This window comes from Manacus candei, unplaced genomic scaffold (genome assembly GCF_025592945.1).
Source record: "Manacus candei isolate 608988 ecotype Guabito, Panama unplaced genomic scaffold, ASM2559294v1 h1tg000109l, whole genome shotgun sequence".
Taxonomy (NCBI): domain Eukaryota; kingdom Metazoa; phylum Chordata; class Aves; order Passeriformes; family Pipridae; genus Manacus; species Manacus candei.
The window spans coordinates 3,742,041-3,762,763 of record NW_026138157.1 but is presented as its reverse complement, the minus strand read 5'-3'; the positions used below and the strand labels follow the sequence as shown (position 1 = coordinate 3,762,763).

General features: G+C 37.7%; 1 protein-coding gene across 2 annotated transcripts in view; it reads right to left on the bottom strand.

Moving 5' to 3' along the window:
• Nucleotides 1-290: 290 nt before the first annotated feature.
• Nucleotides 291-20,723, bottom strand: part of SETD3 (SET domain containing 3, actin histidine methyltransferase) — a 65,280-nt gene continuing 44,847 nt past the window's right edge. The window contains exons 7-13 of one of the 2 annotated variants that reach the window (XM_051769574.1): nucleotides 14,989-15,047; nucleotides 13,010-13,124; nucleotides 8,831-8,905; nucleotides 5,973-6,139; nucleotides 5,243-5,328; nucleotides 3,415-3,575; nucleotides 291-2,822 (exon numbers count right to left, since the gene is read on the bottom strand). In XM_051769574.1, coding sequence (XP_051625534.1) covers nucleotides 2,379-2,822; nucleotides 3,415-3,575; nucleotides 5,243-5,328; nucleotides 5,973-6,139; nucleotides 8,831-8,905; nucleotides 13,010-13,124; nucleotides 14,989-15,047 — 1,107 coding nt within the window. In that variant the 3' untranslated portion in view covers nucleotides 291-2,378. Of the gene's footprint in view, nucleotides 2,823-3,414; nucleotides 3,576-5,242; nucleotides 5,329-5,972; nucleotides 6,140-8,830; nucleotides 8,906-12,853; nucleotides 12,903-13,009; nucleotides 13,125-14,988; nucleotides 15,048-20,723 lie in introns of those variants that run through there. The other variant, XR_007900155.1, reaches the window with a different exon arrangement.

Sequence of the window (20,723 nt, the reverse complement as noted above, 5' to 3'; positions counted from 1 at the left end):
GGAAAAATGCAAATTACAAAATTAGATTACGCACTATTTTTATTGTGTGTAACATATTTTTCTAAGTAACACTAACAAATGAAAAGTAAGAATTTGACCATGCATTCAATAGAACACTTTCCCTTTCTGTTTACTAGAATATTTTTCTTCCCCCCAACCCCCCCAGCTATTTCTCCTTTAATCTTTATCTGTATACCTGAACAGGTATTCCTCTTCCCACAGACCCCAAAAGATACAGCAGTCAGTAGCAGGTAGAGGTTTTGGTTGTATAATACACTCACTAGTGAAGACATGGTAGAACTATATTTTATTCAAGAAAACCCACACATTCTGTCCTGTGGTGACCACAGGCTTTGCTAAGCCATAGATATTAGCAAATACTGGAACAAAATACAGTGTATCAGATTGAATCAAAGCATTTAAATTCTGAATTACAGTTATAATTTTCAGGGAAGGCTAGTTTCAGAATTGCATCATAATATCTAGTACAATGTTGTGCAATGTAAGTGGCAGAAACAGAAATGGAATATTGGTCCTAATAAAAACCAAAATGTAATGACTTTTGTATGACATTTAAATTGTCAAGACAACAATTTATAACATTCTACCAAAGGCAGCATATAGTTACAAAAATACTGGTCCAGCATCTTGTTAGTGATGAAGCAATATCCAAGGTGCAATGGCAACGTGCCATTCTTAGTGAAATATTTTTTAAAAAACTATTTTTTCTATTTTCCCCGCACTGATACTAGCTGAACACCAGAACTGCTATGACAACCTGAAAGTCACTACTTAAACGTGTATTGCACCAAAGACTGATGCAAAAGCACATTTTCCAAGTTGCAGTATAAGAGAAGCAAAATCTAATAAAACTATGAATATGCCAAAAGAGATTTTACTGCAGCTGATCTTGGATGAGCAGTTCGCAACCTCTACTGAGCTTTGAACAACCGTCCAAGCTTTCCATTCTATCCATTATTGTGAACTTAAGGATACAAAGGCAAAAGACAAAGTCCTTAATATTGAGAACAGAATTAAATCACTTTATACTCCTCTAAATTCACCAACAAAATAAAAATATTCCACCCTCCTCTCCTCCCAATACCCAGGTAATTTCAAAGTCAAGCCTTGGAATTACCCTTGTTCTGATATTGCACAGTGCTAGGGTTGTATTGTTTCCACCGAGAAGTTAAAACATATAGTATGAGGGTGACCAAAACTGCTGGTGACAGTAGACCTGCTTAACCTGTGGAGGTATCCCAAGAAATGTGCATCAGATGAAGACACAATCTAAATGGCAAAGGTCAAGGCATACTTGGCTGAGTCTGGACTTGGGCCAAAATTACATCAGCCTGCTTGCCATTTCCTTTGAGAAAGCAGTATCAATTAATATCTTAACCAAAAGACAAAGCTGAGTAAGATCAGGTAACCATGTCACATTCAGTGTTACATCCTACACCACAGAAATGAAGGAGTAGCAGACAGGAATATTAATAACATTTTCCTTTTAATAATGGTTTAGTCAAAAGTGTAGCTTTGAAAATCTCTAGCTAGTTGTGAAAATCTGAAGAAGCTGGGAAGCGACCTCACTTTGATGAGTACAGTTTAAAGCTGTGGCTTGGCCTATCCGTTTTCAAAATCTCCAGAAGCTCTGCCAACCTTGTAAATAAAAAGTACTGCCTGGAAATAAAAAGTAGTCAGCCTTTAAAAGTTGGTGAATGTTGTACTGTAGCAGCCTAACTCTGACTGAAGAAGATGAGATACTTTTATACAGTAAACAGAAGAGAAAGTAAACTGAAATCTTCAGAGATCACTTAAAGTGTATACAGTTTGGATTCTCATCAACATTTAAAACTACCAATCATAAGGTTGCCACCTTACCTTTTTCTGGACTGGCACACCTGATTTTAAACAGGTTTTCCTCCAGTCTCCCAAGTTTCTGATCCTCTCATCCAGTTTTCTGCTGTAATGCTCTCCCACCTTCATGCTGAATACCGAGTCAGTCCTGCCTTCTGCTTTTCTTGGCAGGAGGCAGTGCAAGCTTTTAATTTCGGTAGTCAGAGTGACAGAACAACAAACGCACAGCAGATAGAAGAGCTTAATTCTTCCCCAGGAAGAAAATACATTTGGTTCAACAAAGGGCTGCAAAATCTTCCAAAGGCACCTCTTTCCCCAGTTTTTGCCTGAAAGCAAGATGGCAATCTTAATTGAAAAGGGATGCTAAATCTCTTAAATAACTTAAAATTCAATTTTATATAAAGCAGCAAAACCATTTTTCTCTGCAGAAAGAGAAATGTTAACAAAGAAACACACCAACATAAATGCACTGTTCATAAACTTCAGCTAGTTTAATTTCACAAGAAAGTAAAATTTTAGGACTATTCTTTAACCTCATCATTACTTTCTGAAGAAGATTCTTTGGCAGCTTCAGTCCCTCTGTTGTTTTTCTCTTTATTTAGATTTTCACTTTCAGATTTGGTCCCATTAAATAGAGAGTTTTCACTGTTTACAAACCCATTCTCTGTGACTTCAGCATCAATGGCTTCATCAATCTTTAAGTCCCCTTGCTCTTCCACATCTTCTAGGTTTCTCAGGACAATAGGGAGTCTAGAGTCTGCCACAGTGTTCTCCAACAAGGCAATATTGCTCTCTTCATACTTAGGAAGCGGAGCTCCATCTGCCATTTGTTTGGTATAATACTCTCGGCTGGCAGCTGCACTCTTCACTGCTTTCTCCAAGATCTCTTTTTCACCCAAGCGCAATTTGATAGCCATGACCGCATGTGGAGTAAGGTCATGAGTCTCCAAGAAGGACTTATCACCCTGTTAGGAAAAAAAAAGCAGGTTTGTTAGTAACAACCAACACAATAAAACAATCCTTCACCTTTCCTCTCTTTCTGTTAACAGTGACACCAGGATTTCCAGGCTGAGACAAATGGACATGAGGGGGTCTGCAAGGAGTCCCAGTCAAATTTGTCATGAATTTGTAAAGAAGCCCAAAATTTCTCTCCATAAATCAGTCTGCATAACAAGCGAAGTCAGGTGACTTCACAAATATATGCAACGTGTAGGTTCACTTATACACTTGCAATAGTAGTGCATTTCTTTGCAGACTGTAGAATGCAACTCCAGACAACAAGTTGAAACTGATTCCCCATCTTATTTGCAGAGAAAAAAGCAGGTAGTCTCTATTTGGAGAATCAAAGAAAAAATACATTAACAAAATTACATTAACAAAATTTTCTTTTTTGCAATCTTATTTGATTTTCCTTAGATAATGCAAAACTGTTTCTACACTTTAAAAAGTACAGAATGAATTATGTACTAACATTCAGATTGAAGTTTGCAAAGACAAGATGAAGGACAGAACACAGAACAGTTCAGACACCTAAATTACACATAATGATGACTTTACCTCCACAGTTGTTTTATAGGTTTTCAAAAGAAGGGACGCTCTGGCTTCGAGGAATGTCCAAAGTTTAACTTCATTGTCCCAGCTAACAGGAAACTCAGAGTTGCCCAAAGTGAAGATTTTGTCAATGGCATGCTCACCTATCAAGTGTTCCTTCAGCTCTTCTACAATAAGTACAAAACCAATCTGTTAAAAAACAATCTGCTTTGAGCAGTTAACAAAAAATAAACCTCTCCTCAAATAAGAATTATCAGATATGCTGGTTATTTCTAGGGTTTGGCTCAAAGAGACAACTGAAAGTCTTGAGGTCAGCCAAAAATCGGCATTCTGCTCCACTTGGAAATAAAGATACTTTATAAATCACAGCCCCTCATACACAGCAGAAGCCTGTGACAGTGAGATGGAATGTTCTGTAAAATACTTGATAAACAAAAGGGACTAAATGTTTAAAGAGTTCAGTGAACTTTTTGATAATAAAAGGAACAGGCCAAAGAGCATGTAAAAAGCAGTGGAATTAATTTTCCTATTGTTTTGGTAATCTTTTTCAGTAGCAGAAACTTCCTACAGGTGGTCAGAAAAGACATCCATCAAACCTCACACAGAGCAGAAAACATTTAATCAGCTCCTTGACATTAGACAAATTCCATTAATCTTTCAATTAATAAATTTCACTCCTGCAAAGCAGTTATCACAAACTTCACCAAGAGCTTGCATGTAGGTTCTTGGTATTTTCTTATACAGTATTTAAGACATAAGAATAATCTGAGCACAATCATATACCAGAGAAATGCAATTAAAATGTTCACTGGATGTATTTTCCTCTCCAAGTCAAAATTCACTTCCTCATTAGCATCCTAAAATTTTCTTTACTTGAGTTTACTTCCCAGAACTGTCAGGCAATTGGAATAGATGACTATTGTAGCTCCCTTCCAAATGAACTATTCCAATATATTCTAATTTCTTTATAAGTTCTAAAAAATGAATGACAGGAGCAACTGAAGACATGACACTAAATAAGGTATGCTGGTTTTATTAAAGAAAGCAAATAGAGCACATGCAAAAACTCAACAACTTCAGTATTCCTATTGGTACTAAAATCCACATCACCTGCACAGTTTCCCTAACTGCAAGAGAACTCTCTCACTATCATGACAAACTCTCCCACTGTCAAAGCTACATCTAACCAGCAAGCAGCCATTATGAATATTATGCACAAATTAGGTGAATATTTATTAATTGTACACATATTTTTACCCCACAAAAAAGTAACATGAGTACAAAGTACTCTGCAAACAGTACAAATACAGTTTGCAGATACAGAAATTGGTTTTAAATTAAGAATTACCAAAATATTGAAAATACTCAACTTTGAAATGTCTCTTCCATATTTCTCCTACAGTACAGAATATTCCAATTCCATACTTAAATGCTTCCAGCAGTGATGGCTAATATGCTATGATTTTAAGCATGTAAACCCCTAGGCCTTGCATGATCTTGTTCCGTGAACTATTTTGAAACCTAAGAACTAGAGATCAAGCTTGAAAGCTCACTCATTCACAACAGCCTGGGAGATTAAAAGAAATAAAAAATTGTATCATCTCATGCTTTAGGAGTTACTGAAATATTCCCTCAGAAAGCATAGCTAAAAATTGGGTTTCTCACTAGCTTACAGATTCCTTTTTAACTTAAACTCCTCAACTTTTCCGATCTTCTAGCTTAATGTTTTATATAAATGTCTATCAATTTCTGGGCTAACAAAAAAAAAAACCAACCAAAAAAACCCCCACAACAAGACAAACATAAATTAGGTTATCTTCATAAAACATCCTACCTTCAGTCATACAAAACACTCGAAGGAAAGCCAAAAGCTGGGCAGAGATTGCAGGCTCAGTGGCGTGCAAGGCAAAAACACTAGAACTAATAAAAGAAATAATCATACAACAACAGTAAATGCAAGTTAAATTGTCATATCTTTGAACTTATTTCTACATAAAAGACCTTAAAGTAAATGTACTGTTACAAAAGTAACTTTAAAAAAAAAAGTAGGTAATACTAGTTCAAACTGAAAAGCTTCCCTAACCTGGGAAATTGAAAAGAAATTTCTGAAAAGAATAATTATCTCTACAATTTTACACTTAAAATTATTTTACACAGCTTTCATAATAAATTCATGAAAATGCAATGTTTCATGTCTGCTGCTCCTAATAGTACCCTCTGGACTGAAAGACTAAAGGAAAATGCTGTGATTCACATACTGTAGTATGTCTGCAAGGGATAGAAAAGAAAGAAAAACCACAGATTGCTTCAAATTAATCTTTCCTCTGTTTTTGTTAAAATGGTTATTAAAGCAAAGGCTTTTTTCCTTATATATGGTTAAAATTAGATGATAATACAGCTCAGAGAACTTCTGTAAATATTATTACAATAATTTAATTTGCTATACAAACAGGAGAAATATTACACCTAAGAAAACTATCATAGAACAGTCTTGTATATGCTCTACTGGACACTATATACCTTGGAAACGTTTTAAAAAACCCATGGCATTGTGTTTTACTTACGTTGGGATACCAGCACGAGCTAAGACCTCTGCCTTCATAGCATACAGCCTGTCACTTTTACTCACGCCAAGCTTTATTTTCACTCTGTCATGTGAATTATTATCAAAGAAAAAACCACTGTGGATCACAAATTCAGCGTTTGACCGAGTGCCATAAAAAATGTAAATCTAGAAGGATGAAAAGAGAAGTGAAGGGACAGGAAAAAAGCTTAAGATCAGCTCACAAAACTGACATAATTTGAAAGTTATTTCCCAAAGGAGTTACTATTCTGAGTACAAGGTATATTTGGTTATATAAAGAAACATGCTTTGTTTTCTGGTATCGATACAAATGGTGTATATAGCGTGGCAATTATACTTTAGAGGTAGATTTAAACATATCCACGTAACAGAGACTTTGAGAGAAGTTCTTATTCCATACTTTAAAATAAAAATGATTTGTTTTCTCATGCTGTCATAAAGTATCAGTATATGGAAATAAGCTTTCAAAGGTCCTATGCCTTATAAAGGCTAAAAAAATAAAAGACAAGAAAGGTCCCTTAAAAGAAATGGTGTTTCTGGAGTCATTTTCCCCAACCAAATGTCCACCCAAAGGAGTAACCTATACTGCTGATGGATCAACTTTGCTTTCATTCTAATGTTACCTTAAGCTATGGATATACCACAGCGTATCATACAGAGAGATCTGAGCTCTGTTCAGGCAGTACTTATTTTTGCCTTTTACTCTGAACTCTTTCATCTAAAGCATACAGGTTACATTATTTCACATTAAAAAAGAAGTTCCTAAATATAACCTGCAGAATGTGTTTAACTCAGGGCTAGGCTGTATGAAGTGCATGCATGGGACTAGAGGTCAGAGTACCAATTGTCTTCTCCCACATCAAGAGGATATTTTCCCACTTCTGTTTGATAACAGAATTGTCAATTAGAAAAGGAAGTTTCAACAGCTACAGAACTCCTTTCTGAACCTCAGGGTACAGCAATGCTCTGGATGCCTGCAAGCTTCCATTTCTCTCTAGCTGACAGGGAAAGGCACAGTGCTCTCTAAAGGGCTCAATAACAGCCATTTACTTTCTTTGTTTTCAATTTTATATTAGAACAATTTATCCTAAGCACTAAATGCTTAAGGATGATATTAAATTATAGTAAACATTATACTGTAACACACTCACATGATGAACACGTGACCTGCCCAGGCATATTAAGGCAGTGGTTAAGGAAAGAGATGCTAACCCTCTCATGTTTTAAAACTAATGTGATACATCTCATATTAAACTAAAAGTCACATATCATGCGTAGATTATACAGTATACTCTTATGCCCCGTGACTGTTTTGGAAAAAAATCCAATTAAACAGAATGAGAAAGTTGCTTTATTTCAGGCCAGTGTTTGATAGATTCTGTGGACTTTACTGTCTCACATTTTTTAGTAGTAAAAGCATGGATCATACACTCTTCCTGCTGAAACTGTAAGAAATAACATCTGCACAGTATATTAAAGGACTGAAGCATTATATAATTACAGTGCTTTAAAGATGTCACTAACAGTTAAAGTTTGCACAGAAATTTAAAAAAAAACAACTCTGATAAATAGCAGACAAAGTGAAACTACTAAAATAAAATTGAAATAGAGGAAGCCTCTATAATTGAAATGGAGAGACCGGTCAGAACAGCTATATGCCATTACCAGCTGTGGAAAATTATAAATTGGATCACTTCTGGAAAAACTGTGGACCCCTTTTAACTCACCACACCACTGCTGGAAAAAACAGCAAATATTTGACTACCATAACAAATTCTGAGAGCAAAAATACACAATCACTGTAAACCCCAGCATAGCAATGAGGATAAATATACCCCTGGAAAGACACATAAAAAAAAAATTCCAGACACTTCCTTGCTAAACAAGGTAACAATACATAAGAAAAACAAAACCCAAAATACTATAAATTGTAAGACTGGCAAGATTATACAGTAAATGTAATAACTCAGAGACTAAGTTATAAAACATTTCAGGATGTTTCATAGACAAAGCCTTTGTCTGGCCATGCTGACTGCAGTTGCTCAAGCAGTAGGAAAAAAAGGAGTGCTACTACACTTGAGGGTTTAGGTTGGCTGCTGACACAGCACAGGACATTTCCTACACTCCTGAAACCACTGTCTTCAGCGCATCACTAGTTTGAACACTTGTTTTTGTTTCTTAGCAGTTCTGATCAAAATACTGGATTCTGAACTGTTCCATGCATCTTTACAAGACTCTCCCTGTATTTCAGGGTGAAGAGGTAAAGGCATGCATGCCTGTGTGAGAGGGAGGGAGTATATTTTTAGGTCATTTCTCATTTTCACTAAGCATGACAATGACAACATGGGTAAAATGACTGGCAACTCTACTGCATTTTGCCTCTTAAATGAATGAACACTAACAAGAAACAAACCAGTAAGATTGTTAAGAAAGACTCAACAATCCACTATTGCAGACAAAGTGCTGCTCCAAATCTAAAAAATATTTATCTTTGGTCCTTTGCATATGGTCTTTTATTAAGCTCCTCCAGAATATCAAGCCTGATGCCTGTGTATGTGCACTTACCAGTAATTAAATATTTCAACTAGTTCTCTAAAATATGAGGAATCAAACTCTCCTATAGTTGGGGTCTACCAAGTGATAAAAACTATTTTATTCTGAAAAATGTACACTTGTTTAGTTTGGTACTATTTTCACACAGAATTAGCTCAGCATATTAAAATGCAAATGTAGCAGGGTTTAACCCACACCACTCTGTTATCAAAATTTTGTAGGGAGTTACCAAGTGTCCACAGAACTTAATGAAAGAACAATTATGCAGATAACTGTTCACACTACCTGTTCTCCAGCCTTGAAATCCTGAAGTGCCACACATTCACACCGGTCATCTTCCAGATTGTAGCCTGTAGTGATCTATCCAAGGAAAGAGTGGTAAAAGCACTTTTAGCATTTTATATTTGTCTCTCCCACCATTGACAAAATTTCGTATTGGAAATAGATATTAACAACAGAAATTGCATACATTTCTTTCTCTGCATGACAGAATATAGCTGGTAGTGTTGGCTTTACAACTCCTGAGCAATTTTTGCATTAAAGGAAATAACCTACCTGAAGTGAGCAGAAGGCTCTGAGGGAAGTAGCCTCCATAGGCCACAAAGTGCCATGCTAAAGCCAGCAGCTTGTTATAAAGTTCTGGAACTTTCAGTCATTCCCATGAGGCCCAAGGGAGCAAGGCACTGACAGCTCTATATGCTGTGCTTTATCCTTCAACTGCCAACACATTTTTGATCTCTCAATGAAAAAGGATTAGATAACTATGGATCTTTAGGGGATACAATCTTCAGAGAATTATAATTTACTTGAAAATAATCCCTTTATCTAAAAGTTAAGTAATACTCTTAAAATGCTAAAAGGATTTTTGTGATGGTAGCAGGCAATGGAAGAGGATAAACTCTCTTAACAAACCTGTATTTTTCCAAAAACAATTACTAAACTGTAAAGGGGTCACACTAACAAGTAAAGCTATTCTAAAAATGTAATATTTTTATAAAGTGACAAACAACACATTTTTGAATATTATTGCCAAAGATGCAGCCACAGGATGGAACACAAGCTGCTGAAAAATCAGAGAGCAACTTTTATGGTGGGTAGTCTGAATTCAACACTGACAGAGCTAACTTATGGAAAAATATGCTCTGGGCCTGGGGAAAAACCGGGAAGAAGCCAAAGATTCTCTCTCAGCCTTTGAAAATGAAAACATACTTTTTTTGTAAGCTGGCTGATGTGAGCTGCAGTATACCCTGATTCCCATCTTGGATGCAGCTTGTCCAAAGACAGAACTCCACAGATTATATTGAAAGCCTGGTTGATGGCTTACACATTAATAGTTTTGCACTGCTTGCATCAAATGTGCACTTGTCAGCCAAAACAGCGCTTTCAAAGTGAGCCTGGGGAACTTGCCTCTGATGGAGTAAATCCCAAATGGCAGCCCCAAGCACAGGCAGCCCCAAGCACAGGCAGCCCCAAGCACAGGCAGCCCAGCCCTGCAGACACCTGCCTGTGGGTGCCACCACTGCAGGTCCACCAGTGGGTTCGTGGTATGTTGAGATCAGAAGAGACCACGAGAGTCATGCAATACAGTCCACTGAGAAACATAAGCTGTAGTACTTGAACACCTTTCATTCAAAAACAGGAACTCTTGACCTATCCTGAAATTTTCTTAGTGTGTAAACTCAATGAAATATTTCTGAATGTGAGAAGTCCATTCCAGTCCCTTGAAATGCTGGTGGAACAGGAGACTTTCACAGATTGGAGAAATTCCAGTATTTTAAGAGGAGCATTCTGTCAGTTTAAGCATGCTTCACTAGAGTACTGATTTTTTTTAAAATTTATTTTTGCCTTTAAAAAAAACCCAAAAAACAACAATGCACGAAACCCAGCAGCACTTCTGAAAGATTTTTCTACAAAGCATAATGGAGTGCTAGATTCTTATTTCCTCTTTCTTTTAATAGCAGTCACGTAAGAGAATTAACAGGGTGTTTACTTCTCTTCCCACATGATAGCTGACAAATTGCATCCCTTCAGTTTATTTCTGAAGCAGACTGATACATGAATTTCAAGTTGTGTATAAAGCATGCAATAGTCTGCTTGGTCAGTGATTAAGGATGGACCCAGCCCAACAGGCAGAATGTAGCTTATTCAAAGCTCTGTCAGAACTGGTAATCAACCTCTGACTGTCAAAATACAATCCCACTAAAGAATAACAATGAGAAATGCAGGAAGACAACCATTTTGAAATAGTTCTTAGAGGCAGGTTGATCTAATTAATAGTGTCAGAAGCAACAAAAAGCTGGATGGACCTAGCTCCAGTTAAGATCCATAGAGCATTTTATTATCTAGATCATGGAAAGAGGCCTTTTGGAATAAAGCGAGAACAGGGACATACAGTAGCTGATTGACTCAAGAAGTATTTCAGCTCTACATTTGGAATAAAGTAGACAGGGGTGTGCATTCAGTGCCATCTTTTCTTACTGTCCTGCAATGAATAACGATTTCCTTCACGTATTTTAAAGGGTTGTGCTATGATTAGAGCTCAGTTCACCTTCATCTCACTCTACAATAATATAAACTACAATACAGACAGCTTACAGTTATCTTAGCAGTTTCCCCCTCCCATTTCTAATAGTACATGGAACTAGCACACAACAAAAATTGTTAAGTAGCTTTCCTTAACCCATTAGTAATATTACAGTTTTCTATCCTTCCTAAATGTATATCCACTTAAACTATTTTCTGTAGAACTATGAAATAAATGACTGAAGTCTTTACAGACGTACAAAACATTTAAGTTCAGCACAACCCCCCCGTCCTTTAGGATACATTTCAGCATAAAAAAATGTTTCCAGTCCTGATCTACTACTGTATTAGCAAGTTTGGCTCCAGAGGCTGGCTCTATATCAAACCCATTGTTAAAGAGCATAATAAAAATAAAAATTACTTTATCAATTTAAATAGAAGTTTGAATGAGTAAAACAACATAAATATGCTGCTCTTTTAATATATGTTACTTAATTTTTTCCCTCTCAGAACCTTAATTCTCTTCCTCTTTCCTCTAATCCCAACTTTGAAGGCATTCATTAACAGTTGTCTAATGAATACAGACAAGTCTCTGCAAAAGCATCTGAAAGAGATGCCCAGTAGGAAAAGGGTACAGGAAGTACTGATGCTTGCAGCTACCACTTGTATTATAAAAACACACATTTCTAAATTTTAAGCAATTTTCTTTATACTGGAGACTCTCATATGAACTTTATTTCTAAACCAAAGCTGTGAGATTGCAGAACAAATATGCAAAGGCAAGAATCACTGTTAATGAACAACATCTAATCACCTTGCAATAAGGAAAAATAAATAAATAATAAACCCCAAACACTTGCAACTTCGTAGCCTAGCCTACCGTGCTGTAATTGGTACAGTCATAGTAACACTAAATTAGCTAAATGTCAAGTGAAAAACAAGTTGCTTTACAATTTATTTATTTAAAACAGACTTTACTTATACCAACAACACTAACACATGCTGCTGGTCTAATGCTCGCGTCAACTCTCCCACAAAAGAACCAAAAGAAATATGACCATGAACAGTATGGTCATATTCAGTGCTTACAATAAATAATACTATCTACTGAAAACACAAATAGAGGGTATGAATTTTGAACTGCACATGAGCATGACTAAATAACATTGATAAGCCACCCTCTTCTGGGTGTCCTCACTTCAGCATTAACTGGCCTGTTAATGAAACCAGGAACTCATTTTCTGAACTGGTGCACGTAAGCCAAAATGTCAGCAGGTCTGACTTTCTATATACATATGTCACCTTTTAAATGTTTAATATGCCCTAAAGTAGTATTTTTGCATTTTGTTTCTTTGATGTACTAACAGATGTACTGTTTTTGTTGAACCCGGCTTTGTTCTTCTTGTTGCCTTCTCCATAACAAGACTCTTTGGACATGGTTAGGAGAGCAGGCAGTATTTCTTAGTTGCAAATCTCTAACCACTTTCCCTAGTGGTAGCTACAAGAGGCAACCTCCATCAATCTCTGCTTTCTGTTCTCAGAACAAATCTGTCCAGTATTGTGAACCATTTTCAGCCCATCAAAAACAAAGGGCCATGTCAGGAGACTATTCAGGCTTGTCTGGAAAAAAAGGTATTAACAAAAACTTTTAAAAGTACGTACAGGTATATAACATGCATATAAGACCTAACTTTACACAAGTATCCAATCACTTGAAAAGTTTTCTCTAGATGAACAAAGCTCTCCCTGAAAAGCTATCGTAAGACATTTGAGAAACTGACAAACCTTTCTTTCAGATATTGGGTTTTTAGGGTCACTTGGGAAGAGAACATACCTGTGTTAAGAAGCATAACGCAAAATATTACTAAACTGTTCTACAGCACTTGAAATGCGTAATACTTAAGCCCTAAAGTCTTTCAGCAACACTGAAGAAATCCTTACCAGTCCATTAGTATGATTACACATGTCCCACAAAGGTATCAGAGCAAGTGTAACTCTGGAACCATCTTCTGTTGGAATCTGGTTCTGCCGTGTCATAACAGAGGAAACTGCCCATCTGCAAAAGTTAAAAACAGTAGATGGTCAATGTTCAAAACAGTAAAATAAGATTGGCCATAGTCCCACCTGAAGAAAGCATTTAGACTGGGAGTTTCCAAACTTAGTTTTATTAAAGATCACCCTGACTACAGGCACTATAGAAGGCGATATAACTCGCAGAAAAAGCAGCAGCTCCCAGGTTTCCAAGACATGCACATAGACCAAATGCCCTCTTCTGTGCTATTTGCAAGAGAACCTTCATACCTTCCACTGGTTCCATTCCCCAACCAGGATCCACTCCTACGTCACCTTCTGCTTCCCCAGCCCTTCACTGCACACCTATCTCCCACTACACATCCCAAACCTGGGGTCAGCTATTCCTGCACCTTTCAGAGCAGTTCACTGCTCAGTAGCAGGAACTCTCATCTGTGTGTAGACTTTTGTAAGAGCCAGCGTGTATTCTACCACTCACTCTCTAAAAAGCTTATGTACTGAGTGAACTGGAAACCAGTGTCACCACCTGACACATGCATGGTATTTTGTTCAGTGTTTCTCTTCAGTTTGCAAGCTTTTGGCTTAGATCAGTATTGCTAAATTTTCTGTTTAACAGAATTGAGAGAAAAAAATCTGCAATATTCCAAACAGATATCCAGGTAAAAAGCATGAAAAGAGCATAACACAGTTTAGTACACAGACATCATTCAAAACTCTTCTAAGTCAGGTGAAGTAAATTAAATGACAGCTACCTATTCAAACATAAAAATCTTTATAAGAGCTTAACATTTCAGTATTTCCTAAAATTTCATTTTTTATTTTATATCTGACAAAAAATGAATATTAACATCAAAGGGAAAAAAAAAGAATTTTAGTTTCACCATGGTCTGGCCTTAATACACAGATGTGTTGCGGGTTTTTTGGAGGGGAAAAAAAAAAGGAATGCCACCAGAAGGTCAAAATAAATTTAATTCCCACAGACTCCAACACTAACACATATTTAATATACGGAATTAGACTTCCAGAAGGATTTCTTCAGAAGGACTACAGATTGCTCAGAAAGACAGTGTCAAACTGAAATCTACCTAATTTCTAAAAAGAAAGTTAAAACTGTGGATAATTTTGATAAACAAACACTGTTTGAAATATAATAGCAATATGCTTCTTGTTAATTGTAGTAATTTGTCTGTAAAAGTTTAGACCACTTCGCATGTAAGTTGGCGTGTTTCTCGGTGACCCTGTAAGTGAAGGAGGTGTGCTTTCGAAATTCCACTTTCATAGACTTACCCAGCAGTACAACTAGGCTAAAAAATCCCTCATGAATGCCTTTTATTCATGCTCTTTTAATCATTTAACAGAATTAAAGTTCTCATTATCTTAATTATTATTCTTTTTATCTTAAGTTTGTCACCCCTTATAGCACCTCCAAGTGACACTCATGCTTCATGTGAATATCTTCTGTTCTCCAGCTCTCCTGTTCAACAGCAACAGCTCTACATATTAGCTTTTACTACTCTGTGGTCGTAAAGGTTTTTATTAAAAAAAAAAAAAGAAATTAAAAATAAATTCCCCAAACCCCAAAACTCCTTCAACATCAACTGAATTATTTTCTTAAGAAACAAAGAATTACCTTAGTCATCTCAGACTATGTGTGCCAGTTAGCTAAATTAACTGCTCATAATGACTATTCTTCTGTAACAATTAAAATCCACATATTTATTTTATTTTCTTCTTCATTAAGGAGGTGTATCGGTATCAAATCCTACACTAAACATTTCAGTGATAATAGGGCTTTCCCACCAATGAAGAATTTCCAAGGCCCCACAGTTCACCATATTAAAAAAAGAAAAGAAAGAAAGAAAAAAAGAAGAATTAAAAGACAGACCAACCTGTAGTCGTCATAAGTGAAAGAATCCTTTAAGGGCAGTTTGCTGGCATTAGGATGGGTCTGCAAAATGTAAGTTGCATAAAAAGGTGAAAAGAGGAAGAAAAGAGAAATCAGAAATCAGTCAGCAGAATTTCATTATTTAGCTGCCTAACAGATCCTAACAAGAGCCAAATGAAGCAGGAGGCGTCCAGCCGCGCTACAGAGGGATCATCATGCTATTATGCTCTCATACATCACTGTCAACTTAATTTGTTGTGCCCAGCAGCCGCCATAAATCTGTTTCTTCATATTTCAAGACTGGAACCCACAGACATTGTACAAAAATAAAAAAAATTTAAGGTGGACTGAGGATGTGAAGGTAAAACAAAATCCAGCCTTTGATGCACAGTGGAGGAAAGAAATCCCACAACAAGCGTACATTAGCTTTCACCAACTTCCACATTTTCCTCTCCTCTGGGATATCAGTAAGGTATTTCACAAATGCAAGAAATATTATACAAGATTTTCAATTCTCCCTTGATACCTATAATGGTGTTATTCAGTAAAAGTTGCACTATACCTCTGAAACAAAAACAGATTAAAATATTTAAATAGCTCTGGTGAAAAACACTGATTAGACAGTATCTACATGAAGCCATCTATGCATACTCCTACCTAAAAGTGGAGCTATGTCATTTGAAAATGCATACTGCAGTTGTCATTAACAAGCAAATATTTAATTTCTAAAGGTTTTAAGAATGTGTGATACCTGTTACTTTTCTGACTAATTAACTTATTAAAAGTCTCGAAGATACAGGTAGCTTTAAGCCAACATTCACACATTTTCTTTAGAACTTTGTTCCAATTCACAAATGGAAAGCCATAATAGTATAAATTTTAACCTTCAGGTTCAATTAGGTCTCCAAGATGAATTGAAGTAAATGATCAAACGGTTATTTCAGAAGATACAAATGATTTTTTGCACAGCTCTATCTTTCCTAGCTCTTAATGCATGAAGCTCTATGTAGTAGCAGTTTTTTACTCTTGATGCATTAGCATCACAAGTACACGGTAATTTATCATTTCTCACTGTAATGTACTTGCTGGCACTGTGTGCAGGACAGTAGGAGATGAGGTAAAAGTGGCTCAAACCGTAAATCAATTAGAAAACAAAAGCTTGTGCTCAGTGCGCAATTTTAGGCAAATTATATATTACAAAAGACTGCCAATTGGGTGTGAGGTCCCAGGTGGCTGGTCTCCCTCAGCCCCTCCAGTTAACCCTTTGGATGGGCTTTCTCCAGAACACGACTGAAGTTAGCAATTCAAGTAGCTCCTGTCCCTGCCCTCATTCTTTTATTTTTTCCTTTTACAGCACTCTGCCTTTTCGTATGATTTTCACTCACATCGATGACACGGTCATTGCATAACAAATCCCTTCGAGTTTAATTCTAGCAACGCATTGCACACCGAGTTATTTCTTCTCACAGAAACGTTCAGCACAAGCCCAGGACTGAGACCCAAACCAAGACATTTCAGGAGGCACCTTCGCTGTAGTTCTGCACCCGAGTCCAGAAGTGAACGTGGAAACTCAGCCTTCAGCTGGAAATAATTCTTACAAACAAATGCCACCGTATAGTATTGATTTATGACAATTTAATTGCAACTTTTATTGTTAGTATTTTAATTAATAAACAGTAGCTTGATAAATTAAGCAGGGAAAACCCACCAACAGTGCGAGCATCAGCCCCTCCGTTTCCCTTTAGACCGCTTTTCCACGCGGTCCGTGGCGATCGGTGCGAGGACTCGGGGTCTCGTTCTGCACCTCAAGTTTTCAGGAGACATTTTACACTTAACCCCCGGGTCGCCCTCGGTCGGTTCCCTGCAGACCATGCCCTCATCCCGGCGCTCGGATCCCGCTCCCGCCGCCCCCCGGGCCGTGCCCGCGGACAGCGGCGGCCGCGCGGGCCGGCACTGCCCCCTGCCGGCGGCGCCCCCACAGCGCGGCCGCCCGGCCCGGCCCGGCCGCGGCACCGCCTGCGGGGCGAGGACGCACAGCCCGGCCGCCTCCAGCGCCCCCAGACCCTCGCTCCGGAAAACGCTCCTCCGGGGTAAGCAAGCGAACCCCCGTCCGAGCGGGGTCCGGCGGCTTCATTGCAGGAGAAAGACGCTGGGAACGCAAATACCCCCGTCTGTCTAATCTGCCCTCTTCTGCTCCCCTCCCACCCACCAAGCAGCGGCTATCAGCAGAACGTGTTGTTTTTGCAAGGGCAATAATCGCTATGGTCATAATGCACTAGAAGTGAAAAGGCATCACAGAGACTGCGCTGGGCTCAACAGCCTAAAAGCGACGGCTGCAGACATTCCCTGTGCCCAGCCCCGGACCGGGAGCACGAGCCAACAGCTTCGACCCAAACTTGGAGCAAACCACCACAGGACGCAAGATATATATACATGTTGTCATTGTCCTCTCTGTGACAAACGTGTGTCAGATCAGTGGACTGCAGTGAGGTCAATTGTTCATTTGACACAGGCAATCCCTCTGTAACATCCAACTTGAACACCCAACCCACAGGCAAAGATTCTGGATGCCACCAAAGATCCCGGATGCCACAAAATGCTCTGTAACCGTCCCCATTTGTAAATCTGCGGAACTGAGGTGCTGCCCCTATATGGACACTACCTGTACGTAATTCACATAAAACCAACAGTAAATTACAATAAAGGACAAAATATATGGTCTTAAAAAGACACAAGGCAGAATAAAATCCCAGTGTATATAATTACCATATTTATAGCATTCCATAGTACAATATTCTAGTGGCTATTTTAAAGTTAAGATATGTCAGCATATTTGGTCATGTTAGATTTCTGACTTGGTCTATTTTACTATGTAACTTAAAAACCCTATAGATTACAAGAATCTGAAGACACACAAAAAGGAACAATATTCTGATTAAAAATTTGATTTAGTATGCAGCTTCTCTTTATAGTCCCTTGGTAAAAAAGAAATCTCCCTAACAAACACTTAATAAAACCTGTCAATATATCTAGAAAGAAAAATGACACAAATGCATTAAGTATTAAATACCCTTGAAAAAAGTCACATATTCCATGAATTTTTGATGTACTATCTTGACATTAATGTAAAACCTTGATATTTATAATTGACAGATATTTAATAAAGTATAGAAGATGACTGCTGCATAGCATGCAAATTGCTCAGACTGATCAAAAAAGATACAGACATATTTAAACTAAACAAACACTTAATACGTAAAAAAAATCAGATCTAGCTTTTACAGGTTCACGCAGCTAGGTCTCTACAGATTAGCTTTCAAATGTGACATTATCCACTGCATGAACCCTAATTTTAACTTACCAAGTCTGTATGAAGTAGTTTCAGAAAGTTGGGAGGGGAAGCTTTAAATAAAAAATGGGAACATGAAAATGTGAATATATTCATTTAGATGCAGGTCCTGACATTCTACTGAAAGAGTTATTATAAAGAACAAATACCATCTATTTCGTTACCCTTTCTGTGAAAATATTGTCAGAGCTGGCAATCAGGGTGATGACCACTGCAAAAACAAATAGTGGCATGCTGAATTTCATTTTCCTCCTGATGCTGCTATTCCTAAAAAAAAAAAAAAGGAATAAAAAAAATGCTTTTTTCCCCTTCAGTGTTCCAAGCCTTCTTTGAGACATTTGGAGGATATCTCAAAATAACCAGAAATATTAAAAAGTAACAGTGATTGCTGCCAGATTGTCTGCAGCCACTGTGGAAAGAGACAGACTGTTATTCTAGTCACCTAAAACATTATCAGACTAGAAGCCAGTTACTCAGTATGGCAATCAGAGAGGGGGGGGGGAGGGGGGGGGGAGAAAAGGAAAAAAAAAATTAAAAGGACACTTCCAGACATTTTTTTCTCTTTCTGTGAAGCAGCAACATCCAGGGGTTCATGCCTCATGTTTAATGTCTCTCAAGTAAGCAACAGCCCCCCATGCACCATAGGGGCCCCTGTGCCAATAATTTCCCCAACACGTTTTTGGATGGACATCACAAGATAATGATTCTCAAGTCCCACAGACTAGATGCTCGGGGACTCCTCCACTTTTGAGAGGGCTCGTTTTCATTTGAATGGCATGAAGGCTGCAGTGGAGAAAGGGGGTGTGCCTTTCTGGCTGAGAAGCCACATAACCTTCACTTCTGCTGTCCAGCCTAAGGGCATTAGACCCCTGTAAAAGAGTGGCCAGACTATCAGAGGCAGTAACCCCCTCCCCTATTCAATCATAAAATGCTAAAGCTCATTTATCAGAGCTCCTAATCTTGATGGGCAATTTCCATTAAAATTAGCTTAATATTTGCTTGTTTACCAAGTGATGGAAAGTACAAGTCCTATTACTGTAACACACAATAAAATGTCTCAGTAGAAGGAAAATTTAAAGTTTACATAGTGTTAAATCTGTGTTCTTATCTACACTACTAGATGCCTTGAAAAGAGCTAATGTATTTTGATGTGAAGTCATATTGACCAGTATATTCCTTTGTGCTATTAACCCCTGTATAATCCAAGTAAAAAAAAATTACCTGAATCACTGGATGTGATCAAAGCTAGGTTTTTTTATAAAAGGGCACCACCTTTTAGCTGAGATAAAGTGACCATCGGAGTCACCTACTACTCCACTGTAACACCTAGTTAAAAAAATAAATAAATAAATAAATAAAAATCCTTGCTTTGTTTGGTTTCCTGAGCTTACAGACACAGAGATGCTTGGATTTCTGTGAAGAATATTTCAAGTACTCAAAAGTCCAAGGCAAAGTTGTGGGTAATCACTGCATCAGTATTACTAAATGAAATGTCAGTATTTTCAAAAACCTCTTGTATCCCATTGAAGTGGAGACAGCTCCATTTCTATCTCAGAAAAGTATCATAACAAGTGTTGAGATTATACTGAGGCCATCATTGCACTCCCCTCACAGCCCCCAAAACACTATGGGTGCTTGAAACAGTTAAAGCCCAAACCAGTCTAAGCTTCCACCTTGTTAACTTTCATTCCTTTGAACATAAACCCCAAGGGTTAGTTGCTTTTGACCAAACAATTTTTTCCTCCTCTTCTTTGCGCATTCTCCCCTTTTCAATGTACTCATTAACATGGGGAGATTTCGTTATGAGCCTTGGTGGATGCTACTTGATGGTTTCAGGCCAATGTGTAGGTGTACAAAAACACAAACACACACACACTTTCAGGGCCAGAAGCAGGAAGATCTGTCAGCATTTGCTGGTTACTGTCCCTTTCCCAGCTCTGGAAATCCTTTGAAGCAGCAGCCTTGAAGAGAAACTCCTCTCTGTGGAGCTGCTGAGGCTTTAACTGCCCTAAAGCTAAGTAAAATAAAGAATTCAGAATGGAGGATCCTAGCAATCTACAGGGAAACAAGAATTCACTTTTTCCATTGGACATACGCTGCCTAACCTAATGAGGGAAGTCAGTTCACTGTACAGGACTGGAGACAAAGCCAAAGATTATTTCACTTGGTAATAACAGTTTATAAGTACAGAGGCATGCTCTGGAATTTTCAAACAGCCCAATTCATGAAACACTAAGAATAACATCCACAAACTTGTGCTGTTATATGACTTTTCTGAGGGAAGAGAGATGACTCTACTTTGCAAAACCTAATAGAATGAAGCTTAAAATAAAAAAGGTACCACAGGATTGAAACTTATTAAATCTAAATAACATTCTTGCTTATTCTTT